We start from the raw sequence: 21,762 nt of genomic DNA on the forward strand, positions 1-21,762 counted from the left end.
AAACAACAACAGTGTGTGGCAGTGTATTTCTCTGCAGAGACTCTGCCCTCTGTCTAGATTTTCTTATTTTCCTCCACCCCCACAACGCTCACATTAGGTTGGGGCTTTATAAAAGGTAGCGACCATGGGTCTCATTTGGAAAACAAAGCGTAGCATCCATACTAGAAATGTATGTAAGAAACAAAAGACAAAAATGGTGTTTTCTGCAATCAGGCTCCACCTCACCATCTGTGTCGCCAATTTCCCGTCTCCAAAATGTTCTTAAGCATGGGTCAAAGTTCCTCGCAAGTCCGTTTTTATACATCACAACTTTTGTGTGGGAAGTGGCGAACGCCTTTCTCAGGCCTCATTTTGTGCGTACACAATGTTTATAAATGAGAGCCCTGGTGACAGACTGTGAGCAGCAGGTGCCCAAGAGACACAGCTGACTGTGGAGGCTAAACTAAAACCTAGTCTTTTGTTATTCATGCATACTGTCATTTTAAAGAATACACCTCAGTTTCTTGACTAGTATAGGGGTTTTTGTCATCAGTATGTGACACGTCGAGTGAGCACTGGTCTTCTGGTGGCACCAAGTCCACGTACAAATTCTATGATGAGAAGTGTTGTTTATAGAGGCGTCTCTACTGGGAGTGTGCTCCCTACCAGCATTAACAGATTAATATTAAATATTCCTTCAAGAAGTCACTAAAACTAAAATTGATTAATCACATGTAAACTTTGTTATGGCAGTTTGTGACAATTTTATTTTTTACTCATTTTTTTGCTTTAATTTTGGACTGACATTGAATGATAACGTCTCATTGATACTGTGTGATTTTAAATTGATGTATTTTTAATGTTGTTTTGTGAGAGGCCCCCAGGAAGTCTAGCAACCACTTTGTGAAAGCTAATGGCCATCCAAGAAAACACAAGTCTAGTGAGGCAAAACACCAAATGAGAGCGGATCTGTGTCTGGCTTTTACAGTCACTTTTGCTGACGAGCGTGTTTGCAAACAGCGGCCAACAGCTATGGATAGTATACCTTTAATTACATCATCTTGATGTGTCCTCTTCTGTAGTGGCACCTGATAGGAGAAATTAGCGCCACCTACTGTAAATCTTGATGAACTAACTCCCTGTATTATCATAACAGTACTGAATGGAAAAGAACATCAGTTTACATTTTGTTTTGCAGATTTAGTAATGACTCTGATCGTCTCACTGGTCACAGTCACCAATCAGATCGTTTACATCAGAGAAAATTGATTTATTGTGTCAGTCCAACCAAAACCGGACTTTTAAAATCATGTAAACATGTTAGTCTAATTGTACTAAATGGAATTTTTCAAAGTCAGACTAACACACCCAAACACACCCCAAGCTGGCCGAGGCGCTCTGAGCATGCTCCACAGTTTCCGCCCCGGGCTTTGACCCAGAAGTCCAATAGCATTAAATGTGTAAGAGAAGAAGAAGCCGGCAACAACATGGAGAAATCTACATCCAGAGCCGTGACTGTTTGGACGGACCAAATGTACAGAGCTGTAAAGTTGTCCACCATGGTACCAGTTAGCTGCTAGCTAACCGTAGCTAACTTGTTTGTCCATTGTTTGGTCTGTGACGTAATAGGTCAACAGGAAAAAGGTCCAATACTAACAAGCTGAAAGGGGGCATATCTCCACCTATCGTAGAGGAGTCGCACATACTTGGCTCAATAAATGGATTCCCCTCTCGTGCTTGTATACTGGGACAAGGACAATAGTGCAGTTAAGCTACAGTTATAGCTCGACTTCACTGTGCATGTACACGTAGTGAGTAAGAGCAGTGAAGATGTGTTGTGGCTGCAGCTCTGTTTTGCTCTCTGAGAGTCAGCTGGCCTCGCAGCATTAACAACAGCTGTGGCAACAGCTGACACACAGAGAAAGGACCTGTGGCACACAGGCTGCAGTCTCACCATAGAAAGTACCCACACCACACAGCTTAAAGCACAAACATACCAAACATACCTCAGTCTGTCGCAGTCACTTCACGCCGTGCGCTTTGCTGCTTAATTGACTCTAATGCAGCGTATTTTCTCTTCACCTTCTCTGAGCGGTCATGTGGGTTATTGGAGAAAGCGCTCTTTTCTGGTGTCGAAGTCGTATTTTCTTATTTGTTCAGATGTATTATATTTCGATACCCACTGAAATTCCACGCCGCCGTGGAATGTAGGTGCAGACGACCACGGAGACGGCCACGCTCACACACATGTCAATCAGCGCTTATTGTGTTGACACTGTCAGTGTCTGTAGAGCAGTGCGGCCGCCCAGTACAACCTGCAGCGGACAGGCCCAGGTTCAGACCCTCAGACGGTGTGTGTGTGCGTGATTCTGTGTTTCTGTTCTTGTGAGGACCTCGTCCTAGGAGTGAATTGATCCTGAAAATCTTTTAGCAGGTCCTCATGATGGGTCTTTTGAGGTCAGGGCTTGTCGTTAGGATCAGGATTAGGATTCGGTCAATGTCATATTTTGGTAATTGTATTGTTAAGGTCGGGGGATTAGAGACAGAAGAAAGTCCTCACAAGTATGGTACTTCGGGCCTGAACGTGTGTGGGCTTCAGCCCCTCAGCAGAGTGGTGCGGGATAGACAGTGGTCATAAAGGAGCTGAAAAGTGTTTCACACTTGTGCAATAAAAGGCTCGAGTTACTGTCCTGTCAGGGCCGGGAGGCACAGCCAGCCGGGTGGTGCCGGTGGCCCAGCAAGCCAAGTTTCTGAGCCCAGACAAAAACACCTTTCTCTGGGCACAGGAGCTGGCGGCTTGGCTCCGACTCAAAACATTCCCTGGTGGAGGGGAGGTTCATTCACGTTTTGGCCGGAGATTGTTTTGTCTAAGATACGCAGAACACGTTTGTAGTCTTTGGGTAGTGTTCGGGGCAGGTGACGTGCGCGGACGCACAACTCCATGCCCTCCTGAAGTGAAAGTGGAATGGGATATGTGGGTTTGGAATTGGATTAGTGTTCCTAGACTGGACTGGGCCTTGAAGTATGTGCCAGTCAGGATTTTCATCAGTGGTCAGCCTCTGCAAAGTACATAACACTGCATTATGATAATGGCTCAGATGGTTGAGGCTGTTAAAATTCCATCCTGTCCCTAAAGACCAGTTAAAACAGGGTCACAACATTTCATTTTATTTTCAAAATATAACAAAGTTATCAAAAACAAACACACTAAACTGAATATACAATCTGCAATAAATAACAAAATGATAATGATAATGATAAAAGTTTGCAGCAGTCTGAACAGTGCACATTTGGGACAGAAGTCGAAGCCAAAGCTGCTCGGTCAGTGAACCAGAGTTAACAGACAGATGAGTCCACCTGCTGATCCAGAAACACATCAAGATGCTTCAGTCGGGTTACAGACTGACGTCTGGGACGCCACTTCCCCTCTCTCCAACGTCTGATGCTCCACATGACACATTTGGCACCTCGAGGACGTATAAAAACGGTAAAATGTGCTTTACAGTCTTGTAATTCTCATAAACAAATTCAGCCGCGTGCTTCCTTTCCCTGAGAGAGACGGGAAGGAGAAAGAGGAGGGGGACGGACAGACAGAGGCGAGCAGACGAAGCGTCTCCCCTGAGGAACATTTCTAAAGACAATTTATATATTTTGGAGAGATAAACCATCTGCCTGTTTGTTCTTCTCATAAATTTTCCAGTCAGTTTTACTGGCTTGTCTCAGCCACCGTCTCCCTGTCCGTGCTGTGTGTGTTCTTTCGTAGCGTCCTCAGCTTTGGACAAGTGCTTTAGACAGCTGTGCTCTTATCGGGTCTTTGAGGGCACCTGAGGCCTGACTCCACACACATCAGGATCCTTTTGCTTCTTAACCTACTAGTGTCAGTGGCTGGAGAATTCCTGAAGTCGCTGCTGACCTTAAATATTCTACCAGCCAAATATGATGTTTTGGAGAAGAGGAGAACGTCCACATGATGGTTGGTTTCCTGCTGAAGAAGATTAACTTACCAGCCACATACAAGTTTATCAGCATTTGGCTGACAGTTATTTGGTGATTTTCCCGTTTCCCGCTCGTAGCCGGCCACTGTCACTGCCTGTTCTTCAGGATGAAGTCCTCCTACGTTAGACCGACTGACAGTTATGTTTTTGGGTTCACTTCCAGCCGTTCATCTCTTTTAGCTTGCTGATGCTGGTCCCTTTGACAGGTGTGGAGGGTGGGGGATTAAAAAGGGGCAGGATGGGGGTGCTGCAGCGTCGTGTCCACGGCTTCTCGGTGGGGACTGTCCACACAGTCCGAGACAGCTTCTTCTTTGGCTTGTCTGTCTTCTCTTTAGAAGTACCAGGGGACATGCTCTGGGGGGGGCAATAAAGGAACAGGATGAGGGTGACATGAAGGACAGTTTGACTGACTGTGAATGATGCTGCTTCACTACAGGGTCAGTTTACCCTCTAAATGATATGACCTCTAACATTTTATCTCTTCCACACCATGCAAGTCTATCCTGCCCTCACATATAACCTGCACAGCTGACCTCTGAACTCCTTTCTCATTTAGATTTAATAAATGCAACATACACAGCAGCAGAGAGTGAACCAGCTGAGCTTTGCAGCATTTTGTCCCGTCCCTGCGTATCGGTTCTTCTTTGGCAGCAGCAAGATGAAGGACACAACCAGAGACAGATGGTAGAAGCTGTGGACATAGGCATAGTCCCACTCCTGTAGCAAAGACAGTACAGCACATCCTATTTATGAAGATATTTATCTAGACTGTTGGCTGCCATATGTCAATGAAAAACAAAATGTTTTGATAAAAGCTGCATATGGGAAACTTCAGACTGAAGTTGATTTAAAAAAAATGTTAGCGATTGGTGAATTAGCACTTTAATAATCCTTATAAATAAGTGAGAGCGTAGCAGTCTCACCATGTCACCATGACCTTGACATTTTATAGTATTTATGTGTTAGGGTTTTTTTTATTTCCATGACAATCACCTCAAAGTAGAAACGCAGCATCAGAGCCAGAGCGCCGAAGCAGCAGCCTGGACCGACCTGCTGCGTGTACACCTTCTTCTCTGGATACACGGCCCTCAGCTGCTTCATCTTCTGCAGCTGAAACACCATCATTACAATGTTATCCACAGATTAGACACACACCAAGTTCAAGTGTCTGAGTTGATGGAAAGGAGAAAGAGAAGAGTTGAAGAGTACAGGGAAAGGATGGAAGAGGAGAAGAAGAAAGACAAGTTGAAATGAACGTAAATAGGAAAAAACTAAGTAGAAGACAGTGCAGAAGTGAAAGAGGATGGGAGAAGAAGAAGAATGTTATGAAGCAGATGTAGTGGAACAAAGACTGTAAAACGGTGGAGAAGACAGTGAAACATTCAAATCAGATGCCATGTAAATTTCCATATACTGTGTTCATCCAGCCTGTTTTCATTCTGAACTCATCAAATACTCAAATACTCTGCCGGGCAGCGTCAGTTTATGCTGCTTGTAACAACATAATATAAGGAACTGGAAAGCCTTTATAGGGTGGACAGGAGGGGAGGTGGATAGGTCCAACAAACCCCGGACTTTCACCCAGAGCTTGCTGCTCACTTCCTGAGTGAATTTAGAGCCAAACCATGATGTTTTTTTCTAAACCCTAACCACATGCTTTTGTTGCACAAGGAACTAAATGAACAAATGAGTTGTTTTACAGACATAGTAAGTTTATTTTGAAAAACATGTACGCATCTAATGAGCAGAAACTGTACATTTCCCGCGAAATCAGAAGTGTATATACTTTACAATAAGTAAATGAGTAGGTATCACTCCCTACTCATTTTGATGTCTCACTTTACTTTAGGGTACACAAAAAGTGTAGGTAATAATTAAGTAATAGTTAGTTCCTCATTAGTTCCTTCTCTGAAATTTGATCAGGAGGTACTGAAGAACTGACCATTAACTAATAGTTAGTTGATCATTCGTTCCTCATTAGTTCCTCAGTAACTACTCATTAGTTCCTCATTCGTTCCTCATTAGTTCCTCAGTAACTACTCTAATTTTGTGTAGCTTAGTTCCTCAGTAACTACTCATTTGTTCCTCATTAGTTCCTCATTCGTTCCTCAGTAACTACTCTAATTTTGTGTAGCTTAGTTCCTCAGTAACTACTCATTAGTTCATCATTAGTTCCTCAATAACTACTCTAATTATGTGTAGCTTAGTTCCTGAGTAACTACTCATTCGTTCCTCATTAGTTCCTAAGTAACTACTCTAATTTTGTGTAGCTTAATTCCTCAGTAACTACTCATTTGTTCCTCATTAGTTCCTCATTCGTTCATCAATAGTTCCTCATTAATTCCTCAGTAACTACTCTAATTTTGTGTAGCTTAGTTCCTCAGTAACTACTCATTAGTTCCTCATTCGTTCCTCATTAGTTCCTCAGTAACTACTCTAATTTTGTGTAGCTTAGTTCCTCAATAACTACTTATTAGTTCATCATTAGTTCCACATTAGTTCCTCAGTAACTACTCTAATTTTGTGTAGCTTAGTTCCTCAGTAACTACTCATTAGTTCATCATTGGTTCCTCATTAGTTCCTCAGTAACTGCTCTCATTTTGTGTAGCTTAGTTCCTCAGTAACTACTCATTAGTTCCTCAGTAACTACTCTAATTTTGTGTAGCTTAGTTCCTCAATAACTACTCATTAGTTCATCATTAGTTCCTCATTAGTTCCTCAGTAACTACTCTAATTTTGTGTAGCTTAGTTCCTCAGTAACTACTCATTCGTTCATCATTAGTTCCTCATTCGTTCCTCATTCGTTCCTCATTAGTTCCTCGGTAACTACTCTAATTTTGTGTAGCTTAGTTCCTCAGTAACTACTCATTAGTTCCTCATTCGTTCCTCATTAGTTCCTCAGTAACTGCTCTAATTTTGTGTAGCTTAGTTCCTCAGTAACTACTCTAATTTTGTGTAGCTTAGTTCCTCAGTAACTACTCTCATTTTGTGTAGCTTAGTTCCTCAGTAACTACTCATTAGTTCCTCATTTGTTCCTCATTAGTTCCTCAGTAACTACTCTAATTTTGTGTAGCTTAGTTCCTCATTAACTACTCATTAGTTCCTCATTAGTTCCTCATTAGTTCCTAAGTAACTACTCTAATTTTGTGTACCTTAGTTCCTCAACAACTACTCATTAGTTCCTCATTCGTTCCTCATTATTTCCTCATTAGTTCATCATTAGTTCCTAAGTAACTACTCTAATTTTGTGTAGCTTAATTCCTCAGTAACTATTCATTTGTTCCTCATTAGTTCCTCATTCGTTCATCATTAGTTCCTCATTAGTTCCTCATTAATTCCTCAGTAACTACTCTAATTTTGTGTAGCTTAGTTCCTCAGTAACTACTCATTAGTTCCTCATTCGTTCCTCATTCGTTCCTCAGTAACTACTCGTTTGTTCCTCATTCGTTCCTCATTCGTTCCTTAGTAACTACTCATTTGTTCCTCATTAGTTCCTCAATAACTACTCATTAGTTCCTCATTTGTTCCTCATTAGTTCCTCAGTAACTACTCTAATTTTGTGTAGCTTAGTTCCTCAGTAACTACTCATTAGTTCCTCAGTAACTACTCTAGTTTTGTGTACCTTATTGTAAAATGTTACCGTATTTTGAAATGGCACAGAGCACATAATAGTCAAAAGCTACACCGTCCCAGAGTGTACCCAGCGCGTCATATTTAGACATTAAAGTCCACAGACAAAGCGGCGATATTTGATGAGTTGGGATACTATGGGAGTTTTAACACCACCTCCAAACACCTCTCACCCATTTTACGGTGATGATGAAGACAGCCGAACCGATGGGTCCAGAGTAGATCCCATAGCCCCAGCGATCCTGGTAGATCCTCACTGCGATGGTCAACACCCCAAACATGGTTATACTGGAGCGCTGTGGTTCATCAAAGTCTCCCAGAGCTGGAACAAAGAGACATAAACTGCATGTAACACAAACTGGATCCAGGTTTCTTATTGTTGCTGGTCTGCTCTCTAAGTAAGGTGATAACAGATGAGCCACTCAGACCAGAATCCTGCATTTTGCATTCTACCAGGCTAATTTGTTGTTAAATCAAAACAATATTTTACCGCCCAAATGACGATTTCTGCATCAATTACTTACCCTGTGTTAAACTGAATTTGTGAAGAAAACTTCTCTCATGCCTACAGTGAACAAAGAATCCAAAAATATGAAAGTTCTTGATGAATTTATGTAATAGGAGTCCATGTTTAACAACAGCAACACTATATCAAATCATCCATAAACAAAGTTGCACACAGCTCGTGCAGTATAATCCAAGTCTCATTTATCCAGCCGGATGCTCTGTACTTCCCAAACAGACAGTCAACGTGGAAGTCCTCTGTTCAGTGCCAGACCTCATTGACAAATGAAGTGATTTTACCTCGGTGAACATGGGAGCTGCTGGTCTACTGCTGCTCACTCAGTTAGTTATTGTGTGACTCTGTTGTTTTAACGGGTAGTTCGGATAAGCAATGTCCCACAATAAAACAAACAGACTGATTGAGGCAGTGGTCGACCAGCAGCTCCCGTGTTCAGTGAGGTAAAATTACCGTTTTTATCAATGGAGTTTGGCATTTGAGCATCAATAAGTTTTAGTTTCAGTTCAGTTAAGGTTACGACTGGACAAGTGAGACTTGGATTACACTGCATGAGTTGTGTGAGAGTTTGTAAATCGATGTTTTAATTTAGTTTTGCACCCCCATGACTTGAATTCATCAAGAATTTTCTCAGTTTTTTGATTCTTCGTTCACCGCGGAGGCATGCCAGATTCACAAATTCAACATAACATGGGGTGAGTTATTGATTTACAAACGGTCATTTGAAAGACTGAAGTAGAGACTAACATTACACAAATCCTCATCCTTATCTAGGATCCCAGGAAGCCCTTAGAATTCCCATAAATCCAGCCTCAAGGAAAGTGATTTGAAAATGAAGGCAGCCTACAGTAAGCACCAGGCACAGGAAGCCCAAGAATCTGAAAGCTTTCACTTCAGCCAAACGTGGCAGTGTGACGCCTCCTCACAGTTTGCATTCTGTCCTTTGTAACATATTTTGTGTTGTCAAAAATCCTGGAGGCTGATCTGCCAGACAAAAACGGACTTTCAAAACAGTCCGAATCAACACACCACATCAGAACAGATCTGGAATAATAAATACACTCTCGCTTGGTGACACTTGTAAGCTTGAGCCCGACAAAGAGAAGGGGACCAATCAGTGGAGTCAGCTGTCGAAGCATTTGGTCCTTCACGTGATTTAAAGCCCTTGATGCAAAACCTCAGGGCTTAGACGGGTATGGGACGGGAGCAGATGTATTAATGTGTGTGGTTGTGTGTGTGAGCGTGTGTGTGTGTGTGTGAGAGAGAGGAATCATAGGAGAGAGTGAAAGCAAACATGTCAGAGCACATGTGAACTGAACTCAAGGACACAGCATGTGTCATTAACAACTGTCCCAGGCAGAGCTGGCTGTTTTTAAACTTGTCCTTGGGAAATGTTGTTTAATACCAACTAATCATCATTTTATTTTCTTTGATGAGGGTTTTTTACGCCTCTGTGATGGCGACAGCCGGGGCCGGAGACATTGTATTTTCGAGTTCCCTGTCCATCTTACGTACGTCTGTCCCTACGTCCATCCCTCACACGTTACCACCGTATCTCAAGGACGTCTCGAAGGAATTTCCCTAAATTTGGAGCAAACGTTCACTCGGACTGTGACCTCCTCTGTCTCACTCTTGTTAATATGATATCTCAAGAACACCTCAAGGGAATTTCCTCAAATTTGGCACAAACGTTCACTTGGATACAAGGATGAAGTGATTAGAATTTGATGGTCAAAGGTCAAAGTTACTGTGATTCACAGAACACAGGCATAACTCAAGATTTCATGCATAATTACGACAAAAAATTCACACAAATGTCTAAAATGATAAAACGATGAAGTGATGATATTTCATATCTAAAAGGTCAAAGGTCAACTTCACTGTGACATCGTAATGCTCTTCTGGACATTATTAAACATCATGTATCAGGAACAGAAGGGGAGACATTTAGTCAGATACTGAATCGGTGACTCTAAACTTGAAACTGTGCTGACTGTATAGATCGTCTGTGTGTGAAGCATCCATGTTTTCACAGACATGGATGTAAACCAACTGCAACTTAACCTGTTTACAACCGCCAGACAGTAATTGTGGTTTTGTGCTTGCAAACTTGAATTCTCAGAAAGATCAGTAAAAGAAACCTATGCGGAAATCCAGTGTGCGAAGAAGACAGGCGAAATGGCTCGGAATAATGAGCAGGATCTTAGTGTCTTTCTCAAGGTCATGTCATGATTACGGCCACTGATTGTTGAAGAAACACATAAAACAGACAGTTAATGTGCTTCTAACCACTAACTAGTGTGTAGTCTGTAAGCTAGGACTTACCTATCAGTGTGACCCACATGGAGAGAGCCGTGCCGTAAACACTGAAGTACTCCAGAACGTCATACCTCATGAAACACAGGATAGAGAGACCCGGTCCATCACATGCATGATAGATCTACAGAAACACATGGACAAGTTCAAGTCAAATGGACAGTCACAGTGTCAGTGAGGTTTATCAAAAAAGTTACCAATCAATTAACTTTTACATACAATCCAAATTTCAACAATTGATCATTAATAGATTATTTCTTTTTTCCATTTAAATTAACATATACTGTATACAACTTGTGTATCGAGTTGGGCCTCAACAGCTGTTTCAATCATGAATTCCAGGATGGTAAAATGGCTGAATGAGTTACGTTGAGTCCAGCAAATCTTTTGTCTCCTCTCTCTTCTCTATCAGCAAAGAGTGATGCATGAAACATTCCTGTGGTCACTTAGAGAGATCACAAATGAGTCACATATCCAGCAAAACTTTAGGTTTTAACTTGAGTTTAAGGAGCTCTTAAATATGAGTTGTTTATAATTGTTATTACTTAAAATTGTAGATTCTGTTTTGATTAACAGATTTTATACTGGATTCAGATTCAATAAAATGCAGCTGAACCCCAACCTGACTTCTGATGGAAACCTCTCAATTGTAAATTTTTTGCAACTTTCTTGAGCAAATGTCATATTGGTGAGTTTGACAGCAAAAAACACAAGAACAAAAACACTGGTATGAGCATGTCTGAAAAATATGAAACCTTCCATTCAGAGCCATAAAGAGAGTCCGCTAACTGCATGTTCAGTCACCAACATTTGACTCAAACACTACAATCAATGAAGATCAAGCAACATCGTTTCAGTCTGTCTCATGAACCATAAGCTCACCGCAGTGAAGAACATGGTGAAGAAGTAGACCATGGCCTCCATGTGGAAGCCCCTCTTGGCGGCCACGCTGGCTGTAGGCAGGAACACCAGGCTGCTGACTGTTGGAAGCAGCATTTTAGCAATGAATGCACCCATGATGGAGGGACAGCAAACACAACTCAAACACAAACTGTGAAGACTTGCAGATAACAAGGACCCCCTGGGCTTCAGACGTTCGTCAGTCTTTGAAATGATCTTACAAAGAAGATAAAGTAAAAGCTGTGTTCGCTCAGTGGTGTCTTAGTTCATAAAAATGTGATGTCAACCAGGAAAGCAGATGTCCTCGGGTGCCTTAGTCCTCATTGTGTGTCACGAGTGAGTCTAGTAGTGAATGGATGAGCGACAAAATGCATACACAGCACACACACACTCCCACGCAGCATGAACACACCCAGCTGTCCAGTTTGGCCCTTTAAAGTTTAAATGTCCCCCAGGCTGGCAGGTCCATAGAGGCCTGTATGTGCAGTATCATGGCTGGGCAGCTGTTTGCATACCAGTGCATCATGGGAGGGGCTGAGGGCAGGGCAAGAGCTAGCATGCCATACTGTAGCATATCTGCGGCCTGTTACGACCAGGGTCGAGCATTAATATTCTCAGTGATTGTTTTATCTGTTTCTGGCAATAGACAAAACAGTTTCCCACAGACTTTGTGGGTCAACAGGAAGTTGGAGCCGGAATGAGCAGAGTTTTTCTGTCAAAAGCATCCGGTCTTTAGCCAGACACTCAGCCCAGGCACCAGAAGGCATAGTGCGTTTCAGCAAACCACAGATATGTTACATTTGTACATTTCATACGCATCATATCAGTGTTTCCAAAGTGATGTAATATATGAGCTGACGTAGTCATCTGGAGGTGGTGCATTTCCATTTTTAGTCACCAAATGTGGGTGCCTTTCCAGCAAACTGTTGCTGTCTTTCCTGCTGGAATAGTGACACAAAAAAGCAGTTGTTTTTTTACTGAGGCATCACTGAGTTTCTAGCCGAGATAGTGCTGAAAAAAGCTGTCGTATTCTACAGAGACACTGCTGCAGTTTCAGCCAGCATAGTGCCACGATAAGCAATTGTTTTTAAGGAGACATCACTGCTTTTCCAGCAGCTTGTTAGTCATCAAAGGAGGGTATTTGTTAGCAAGGCGTTGCTGTGTTTCTTGCTGGAATAGTGCCACAAAAAGCAGTTGTTTAGTACTAACACATCACTGCATTTTCAGCCGGGATAGTGGCATGTAAAACTGTTGTTTTTTACTGACACATCACGGTGTTTCCAGCCTAGAAAATAGTGGTTGTTGTTTACCAAGACATTGTTGCTTTTCCACGAATAGCAAATATTTTTAAGGAGACACTGGTGTGTCTCCAGCCGGGTTAGTGCCTTGAAAAGCGGTTGTTTTTTACTAAGACATCCCTGCGTTTCCAGCGGCTATTTAGTGATCAGACGTGGGTGTTTTTTAGTGACCTGTTGCTGCATTTTGCTGGAATCTTGACACAGAAAGCAGTTCCTTTAAACCTTAACCCTAACTGTGCTGGGGTTGTGCCATGAATAGCAGTTGTTCTTTACAAACACTGCAGTTTCAGCCGAGATAGTGCCTTCAATATCAGGTATTTTAAGCTAAAACATGATCTTTTCCTAACCCTTAACCAAATGGTTTTTGTGCCTAAACCTAACCACATGTTAACTACAGAGTTGTTGAAGCATGAAGAAATGTGAAGTTTCGACCTGTCTGCAACAGAACAACATACCAATAAAATGTATGATTGAGACATTGAATATCAGTCCAGTCTTACAATACTTACACTGAAGGATTCTGCAGTACATGGTTAATGTTCAATGCCAATGTTCAGTGCTAGAACAGGAAGTAGTAATGTCCTTAATGGATCTGGGTTTAATGTTTCAAGATGGTGCCCATTCAATCCAGGGAATGGAGCTCACCCAGCCTACTTGCCAAAGAAGCTTTCTTTCTTCCTGGCTGTCTTTTTTGTCTCATGGCTCCCTGCACATGTGCATTAATGTCTCTGCATAATCTCATCTCGTGGACTTTACACGGAGAAGATGTCAGGGACGTCAAAATAGCTTTGCAGTATTAAATCTTTATGATTTAAAACATAAAACACAAAGACATATATGGCTTTGCGTATCTTTCTAGGTGTCCTGTCAACAGTCTCTTTATAATATAATGATGGACTGTGAGGAAAACGCTTTTTGGGCCTGCAGGGAAATTGTTTTCAGTTCTATTAAAGCTCCAGTAGGCAACATTGTTTTGGTTTAATTGAGTAAAAATTTTATAATATCCTCTAAGCATAATGTAAATCAAGTGGTCTAAGACAAACAATAGGTTTCTGCACCTCACCATGGCTCTGTGTTCAGCCTCTAAAGAATCGGTAGCGTGCCGATGTGCATCAACCAATCAAAGGTCAGCTCAGACCACTGCGTTCCTATTGGCTGTTCTACTGCATATGCGCGTTCCTGTGCCACTGGCAGAAGGGGAGAGCAAGCGGCAATGGCGAACTGTGCACCAGGTAAAATAGCTATTCCAGCATTGGCTACAACTGCCTACATGGCTAAACAACCCAAAAAAAGGAAGACAGAACTCGGTTCCCTGGAGCCCCGGAGGGAGGGGAAGGGTGAGGTGGGGCCGGGCCTGGCCGGAGGGAGCAAGGGTTGGCCGCGGGAGCGGAGCCGAGGGCTCTCTGTGGAGAGCGAGAGCCGAGCCTCTGGGGTATGTGCGGGGCGGGCTGCTGCGCGGTGACGGAGAGCCGAGCCTCAGGAGTATGTGCGGGTCTGCGAGGGAGGGATGGGGCGGGCTGTTGCGCGGAGAGGGAGAGCCGAGGCTCCCAGAGAAGGAGAAATAGAACCAAGTAGGATAAAATACTCGCATGCTCGTCTGGTAGGAGGGGCTCAGGGCGGAGACGAACGAAACCTAACTCAGATGAGACTCAAAAATCAACCGTTTTCAGGCTTTCTACCTACTGCAGTTTTAAGGCCTAGTCCACACGGACCCGTGTACTTCTGAAACCGAAGTTTTTCGGGGTCCGGTTTCCAAAAAAAAGGTTCGTCCACACGAGTGGTGTGATTAAAAAAATATGATATCCACACGAAATTGCAAAAACCTGCTACCAAGTGATGTAATACACATGCCAAAGCAGTAGGTGGCGATGTAACTTCTAACAGAAGTCAGAGTCAATACCGAAATAGGGAAGTGCAGAAAATAAAAACAACACGAGCCACAAAAATAGCGTGACCTAATTCAACAGCAGAGGCGCCTGAACATCCAACTACACTACCACGAAAGCAGCGACGGGCCTGCCAACGGAGGTCCGACCCGCCCGGATCCAGAACCTCCGTTGGCAGGCCCGTCGCTGCTTTCGTGGTAGTGTAGTTGGGGTAGCTAGCAACAGGAGCAGCCTCCCTCGTTGGTCGTTAGGTCGAACAGCTGGATACACGGGTCCGTGTGGACTAGGCCTAATACAGCTATTAAAATACAATAGTTGCAATAATGTAGTGATGTATAATGTAAGATTAATGATTAAATATCATTAAAAAATGTAACTGAAAGTTTTGGTGAATAGTCTAGTATTAACAGTCTGTATGGTGAGTGGGACACTGAGTCCCAAAGATGCTGAAATGATCCTGCCGTCCGACCTGTGACCTCATGTGGGGACAGGAGATTTTTTTGGTCTAAACCACTGTGTATGTTATTATGTAATGGATACGCTGAAACTCTACATTTCAACGCTGTGGTTAACATGTGGTTAGGTGTAGGCACAAATACCACATGGTTATGTTGAGTGTTGGGAAGACTATCTTTGAAATGTAATAGGTTACAGATGACTGATAACACTGTTAAAGAGGTAATGAGTAATCTAAGTATTACAGTTACTTCATCCAAATAATGTAACATTAAATTTGATTACTTTTCAAACGGATGTTTTGAATCGGAGCTCTGCAGTCTACTGAGTGCACGTTTCTAGTTTTGAGAAACTTTTATTTTAAGATATTAAGTAATTATTTAAACAGAAAATCTTATTATAATGACAAACCGGATCTTTTTTCTTTCATCGTACTGGCAGAAAAGGGCGTCCATACTGGAGACGCATTATTGTTCAATATTTATGTATTCTTTGGGAGAGGGGACAACACGCAGCAGGTTGGAAGCGAACCCACAGCCTCTGCGGCAAGGACATGACCTTTGTGTGTGACCTTTGGAGTGCCTGCTCCACCAGGTGAGCTACTGGGCGTCTCCATTGTTCAGTCATTTTTTAAATGCTGCCATTCAAATTTATTCACCTGTATTGTATTGCAGTGCAGACAGAAATATCAGAGACAGTGATCTCTGTTTCTAGGAAGCCCTTCTAGTTTCCTATTATATTGGAGTCACTTTAATGCGTCATCTGACCTGGCATCTCAGGATTCTTTTAATTAAAGGCAGGTGTGCTGAAGTGAGTGTGGAGCATGGAAGACACCATGTGGTTACAGTCTTTAACCACTGTGGGTTTGGTTAATCTTAGTTTATTGTTTGATGAAATCATTTAATACCCCACTGATTTGAATTTGTTTTTGTAAAGGCCTGTTTGTTTGGGGATTTTTTTATTTCGCACCCTGGATCATCAAACAGTGAGAACAATTAAAGCAAAGACAGCGAGTTGATCATATCTCCCGTTGTTGTGTCAGTGGGCAGCTATGTTTTGAACTTATTTGGAAGCCGCAGTAATCTCGAAACCTGGACAAATACAACCAAAACTGTCTTCATGACTATTTACAAGAAGGCTTGAAGACACAAAGCAGAACAGTGGAAAACATTCTCAGACCCAACACATATAAATGAATCATTAACAAGCCCCCTGCCCAAAAAATAGATCAATACACTGAGTCGACAGGGACCAGAGGACGATCCCATTGGACTTGAGAACAATTAGACCCTCACATTGTGAAACAGCCACATTGGCAGTGACATGATCCACTTACTGAGCAGCTGTGGTTGAAAACAGAGACATCATACACGTCATTTCACAGGTCACCCTCTTCTTAAAACATAAACCAACATTTTGACTGTGATGCTGACCTTGAGCCACCTCCTGATAGGACAGAGGCGACTTACTAACCTGAGACCAGAGGGAATAGAGACCCCACCCAACCCGGCTGGATATGAGTCTATTGGCTCTCAGTTACAGGAATCAAGTGAACTCATGTAGATCACTTAGTGCAGAAGTATGTTTTTGTGTCATTTGAGAGAACTGACCCTTTAAATCTCAGCTGACTCACAGCAGCCAGTTCTTGAGAACCATAGGTTTCCTGTAAACACAGTCATGCGCCATATAAGGCTGATTTCTGTTTGCCTTCTCTCAGTGAAGCCATATTTGACTCTGTGCTGCACTGCTGCTCCCGCAGTGGATTTCTGTATGAACGCCTTAAATGATCCCGTGATGGTGGCGAGGCAGCAGTTGCCCTCTTCTGCTCCCCTCTCAGCTGTTACACCTGCTCAAGGGCTCGAGGCAGCCACACAAAGGGTGCAGTATTGCTGAGGGGTTTCACCCCCACCTCAGATTCTTCGAGTGCTTCAGTAACCCGAGCTGCAGGAGCCGGGGCTGGAAACAAACTCACAGGCCTGATGGTTTTGGAAGCGCTGCCGTGGCATAACCACGCCCTCTGCTGAGAACTCCTCTGCAGATTTAACCCTCCTGTTGAAATGTGTCTGCAACCTTTCTGCTCTCGTCTGTAACTGACCACTCTGACATGTGTTTATATGTCTTAGTTTATAAAGTTTTAAACTAGTTTGTATTTTGTAATGTGCACATAAAAAACACTTGGCTCAGCACAGTGAAATACATGCCACTCTCGTAGCTGAGCTGGTTCTGCTTTGCTTGCAGGTCACTCTCAGTGACCTTTGGTTACCCAGCAGGGGGTTAACCACTTCCTGTGAGAGGAATGTGCATGTGTCCAAACCACCTGTGAGTGAAAAGTGATTTGCTACAGTAAGGTAAAGTGATGCAGTAGAGCAGTTCTTCATTGTCACTGACAGTGTGAGTCAGATGACCTTAGATGACCTCACCCTGAGCCCCTACTCAGGAGGTCGTGTCAAGTCCTGGCTGTACGTTGGAATGTACCATGTGAAAGTGGGTCCCTCCGTACATGCTTCAAAACAGACACATACATGATCAGCGGGTGCTCATGCAGCTCTGTTTCTACTACATTGGGTGTCATGTCCACATGTGTAGACTTGCTAATACAGTCCACATGTTCAGTCTGTGCTGTTTTACATTTGGGCTGCTGACCCTTGGAAGCACGGGCAGGTGTTGAAATTTACATCATGCAGACCCTCACAGCTACTGATGTGGAAAATACTATTGATCCTGGATTTTTGAGGCTGATACTGATGTCACTATGATATGTTTGCAGTTGATGGTAATTTTCTTTTTCACATAAACACATCACAACTCAGTTTGTTTCTTACCCATCTGTCTTGATTTGGGTGAAAGTAAATCTGCAGCGTCACTGAGAGAACTCGGATATTTTTACTGGAAAAGCTCATCTATTGCAGCTTTCAGACTAAATGTCTTCATTTATGTGGCAGTGAAATGTGAGGACCCTCGGCTCTTCTCGTCCACGAGAGTTTGTGGCCCGTGGTGACTTTCACCTCAGGACCCCTCAGTCTAAACACGGCGGGTTAGTGTGGGAATGTAGAACAGACTTCCTGGACGCATCTGAAAAAACACCGGGCTTCCTTTTGATTCAGTAATAAATAGCCGTGACCTCTGAGCCCTGGGCCTTCTTTCACAAATAATTGGAGGGCAGTGCTTATGTTTCAGCCGGCCAGTCACTCAGGACAAACGGGAACCAGTGAGAGTGGAGCGCGTCACCTCAGAGCTGGTGTTACTTTACCTTGTCATCATCTTGATTGTGATATTTGTGTTATTGCAGTTACTGTATTGTCACGCTGTTTTGATTTAAACTCCAATAAAACCACTATTTACTCATCTAATTACATAAAATGACTTAATAAGCAGGAAATTATATTTTTCCTCACAGAGACTTCTGGCCGCTCTTCTCTTTCATCAAACTTTAATTAAAAGCTAAGCCTTGTTTTTCTCTGGACGCCGTTGTTTGAGGGAAAGCTCTCAGACCAAACACAGCTGTCCACAACACTTTAGTGCATTTGAGTAAGATAATGTTGAAGACACAGTCTCACTTGTGACAGTATTTTAATTAACAGCAATATTTTTAGATTTTCTTTGAGGGGATTCTTACGGTGGTAATCTGGAGAAAACACTAAATATCTTACCTTTCGCCCGTGTTCTGATACCAACATTGTCATGAAAGAAAAAATCTGCGTTGATAGTCGATCACATCGTGTTGTGATTCAACCTGGCTCCAGATCATGACTTCCACTGTGTAAAGGCTTTTGAGAAGCTCCCTGCTTCCCAGGAAAATGTCTGAGCTGTACTGGAACTGATGTGTTTCATCTTTCCAACAGACAGAAAAAAAACCTGCTGCTTGTTTGGACAAAATTTAAGACAGTGAAAAAAAAAAGTATAAGCAGCCAGGCAGTGAGCAGGGTTTCAGTACAGACTGTCAGTGCTGATATCAAGAGCAAAACACCAAAGCTGTGATCAGTTCTTAGCAGATGTGTCATGTTAGGACAGTATTCCCAGCCGTTAGATGACTCAAGTCCACACTCGGCCACTGTCAGGCTGAACATAAAATAAATACTGATTTACTGGTTTAACTAACTGGTACTTAAAGACGAAAGCCAACTGTTGCGTTGTCTACATTGCCTCACGTCGCCTCACGTTGCCCTGTGTCAGTTGCATTTGAACACACTACACGGACTACATCCGACGGCCAAGTAGCACGTACATTCTGCGCCTGCGTGAGAGAGAGCGGAGTGAGAGAGTGGTACATCCTGTCAGCCGAGGGGTTTCCTATCTGTGCAGCCGAGCACCGCAGCACCTCCACGGACTATTACATCCAGACGGTCCCGGTGTTTCCTCCGCAGGCTCCACTTCACTCAGCTGCCCGATAAACCCGCTGCTTCTTCCCACTTTAACCTGAATAACAAACCAGGGCTCGGTGCTCCGGTTGGATCCAAACGGAGAGCCGGGGCTAGCTCAGAGGCTAGCGGAGGCTAACTGGCTGTGCTTCCCTCCGGTCATGCTGAGGTGCTCCGCTAGCCGCTCCCAGTTAGCTCCGGCTCTCTGTTTGGATTCTAACTAGCTAGCCCCGGTGGGAGGCTAGCGTAGACTAACTGGCTGTGCTTCCCTCCGATCATGTTGCGGCTAACGCTCCGCTAGCCGCTCCCAGCTAGCTCCGGTTTGTTATTCAGGTTAAAGTGGGAAAAAACAAAAAACCTGAACAGCCAATCAGAGGGATCTCTCTCACCGTCAAACTCCGTCGGCGATTCAACATGCTCAATCGGCTGAAAAGCCGCAGATGCTGAAGTGCCGACAGTGCGGGACACACCACAAAAACTAGGGCGACAGACGCTAACCGACGGCCCGACTTTGGTCGACGGCCGACTGTCGGCTTGGTGTGTCAGGGCCTTTAAATGCAGAGGCAGAAATGGAATATTGATTAACACTGATTATCAGGTGCAGTCTGTTTTTTTCCACCATTTTAGTTATTTTTTGTAACTCTTGCACTTATCATACTCCTATTGTTCCTTTATTTTTGCTTCTGCTCATAGAGAACACTTCTGTCTTGTATATTTGTATATTCTGCCAGATATTTAATACTCTACTGTTACAAAACTGGGCCCAGTGAGTGACCCTGACCTGGGGAACCCACTGCTGTCTGGTTGTTACTGGTTGTGAATCGTTAAAATTGCAGTTGCTGTACTCAGTGTTACTGTAATTTGAAAGATCTCTGGCACAAGAGTTTCCTTCGAGGTAAATAAAATTATATTGAATTGAAGGTGAGTGGTAAAGGGGTTTTGGGGATGACGAGCAGAGATTCCAGCAGAGGGGTGGGTTGGTGTCTGGAACAGAAGATCTTGGTAGGTGCGGTTTTTGGTGAGTGAAGGGTGGCAGCTTGGTGAACGTGGAGAAGTGGCTGGCTGACCGGTGTCTCAAGTAGGCACAACAAATGGACGGAACTGGAAGCAGGCACTGAGTATTTCTAGTGGAGAGGAGTGGCTTGATTAGAGGACCAGTGTGCTGATTACAGATGGAGAGCTGGTGTGCTGAGAGCAGGAGAATGAGAGAGAGCGAGGGAAGGAAAGGCATGTGCAGAACAAAACACACTACACTGACACAAATTTAAAAATAAATAAACGCTCACTCATCCTCACACAGATATCGCCGGTACGATTTGAGTTTTCACATAGTTTTTGTGTGTTAAACCACTGTAGTGAATGGAGACATCTCGGCGGCTGCCACAGACTTTTCCCTCTCCAGTCAACCTACGTACGTCTTCACCACCTGCACATAATGAAGGCTGGAAATAAAGCCAGGGGAGGCACTCACACAATCATTACACCTCATACCCTTATGATGAGTCCTTGTCATAACGCAGTCCAGGATCACCATGACAAAACTGAAATGTGTGTTCATCTCTCAAACTTCCATTTTCACACGATATCCCAGGGTCGGGGATACACAGATTGTCACAATCATTTTGGCACAGTGTGAAACAATTAGTCTGATGCTGTAAACATAAACGCTGCAGTGACTCTCTGTTGTTGCAGTGATTAACTGTGAAGAACCATTAATCAGCAGGCTGGTTGAACGTGAGCGTGTGGAGGGCGGGATATGAGGCTGATTCACGTGCGGACAATTCGAAGTTAATTGGCACAGGCGTGAGCTCAGTTTTATAAATCAGAATATTTTTTGACACTCGCCATTTTCAGCTTTTGTCCGTACACGCACTTGTAGTATGAATCTGTTTTGTAAATGAGACACCTGGGCTCTCATTTATAAACATTGCGTACTCAAAAAATGAGGCCTGAAAAAAGGCGTACGCCACTTCCCACGCAAAAGTTGTGATCTATAGAAACAGACTTGATGGGAGAAACTTCGACCCATGCTTACAAACATTTTGGAGATGGAAAAGTGCCGTCGTAGATGGTGAGGTGGAAGACTGATTGTAGAAATCGTCAAATATTTTTTGGTGCACGCCATTGTTGGCTTTTGTACGACATGCATTTTAGTACGGATCCTAAGCATTGTTTCATAAATGCAGCTCCTGGTCTGTTTGTTTCGGAGAGGAAGAGTCCTCTGCGGACAACTAGGCTCTTGGTAAAAACCTGAGCAATGAACACTGAAGGAAATTTAATCTGGAGAGGTTTCAGTTGGTTGCAGTCTGCAGTCCTCACCACTAATCTCCCTAAAACTTACACACTGTTCCTTTAAATGTGCACCCTAACCAAATTATTTGAAAAGCATAAGCTTGTTATAGGATTTGCAGTTTTGAGTCAGGC

At 43.3% G+C, this 21,762-nt stretch overlaps 2 protein-coding genes across 2 annotated transcripts in view; one reads left to right on the forward strand and one right to left on the reverse strand.

The window, feature by feature from the left end:
• Positions 1–21,762, forward strand: part of ttc16 (tetratricopeptide repeat domain 16) — an 82,456-nt gene that overhangs the window by 5,465 nt on the left and 55,229 nt on the right. The gene's annotated exons all lie outside the window — the stretch shown is intronic.
• mymk (myomaker, myoblast fusion factor) lies at positions 3,132–11,758 on the reverse strand. Its single transcript, XM_078171084.1, has 6 exons — positions 11,323–11,758; positions 10,450–10,564; positions 7,778–7,926; positions 4,968–5,084; positions 4,551–4,691; positions 3,132–4,328 (listed from the first exon to the last, which is right to left on the reverse strand). Exons 1-6 carry the CDS (start codon positions 11,455–11,457, stop codon positions 4,128–4,130), a joined length of 858 nt encoding a protein of 285 aa, XP_078027210.1. The 5' UTR covers positions 11,458–11,758; the 3' UTR covers positions 3,132–4,127.

Source organism: Epinephelus lanceolatus, chromosome 9 (assembly GCF_041903045.1).
Source record: "Epinephelus lanceolatus isolate andai-2023 chromosome 9, ASM4190304v1, whole genome shotgun sequence".
Taxonomy (NCBI): domain Eukaryota; kingdom Metazoa; phylum Chordata; class Actinopteri; order Perciformes; family Serranidae; genus Epinephelus; species Epinephelus lanceolatus.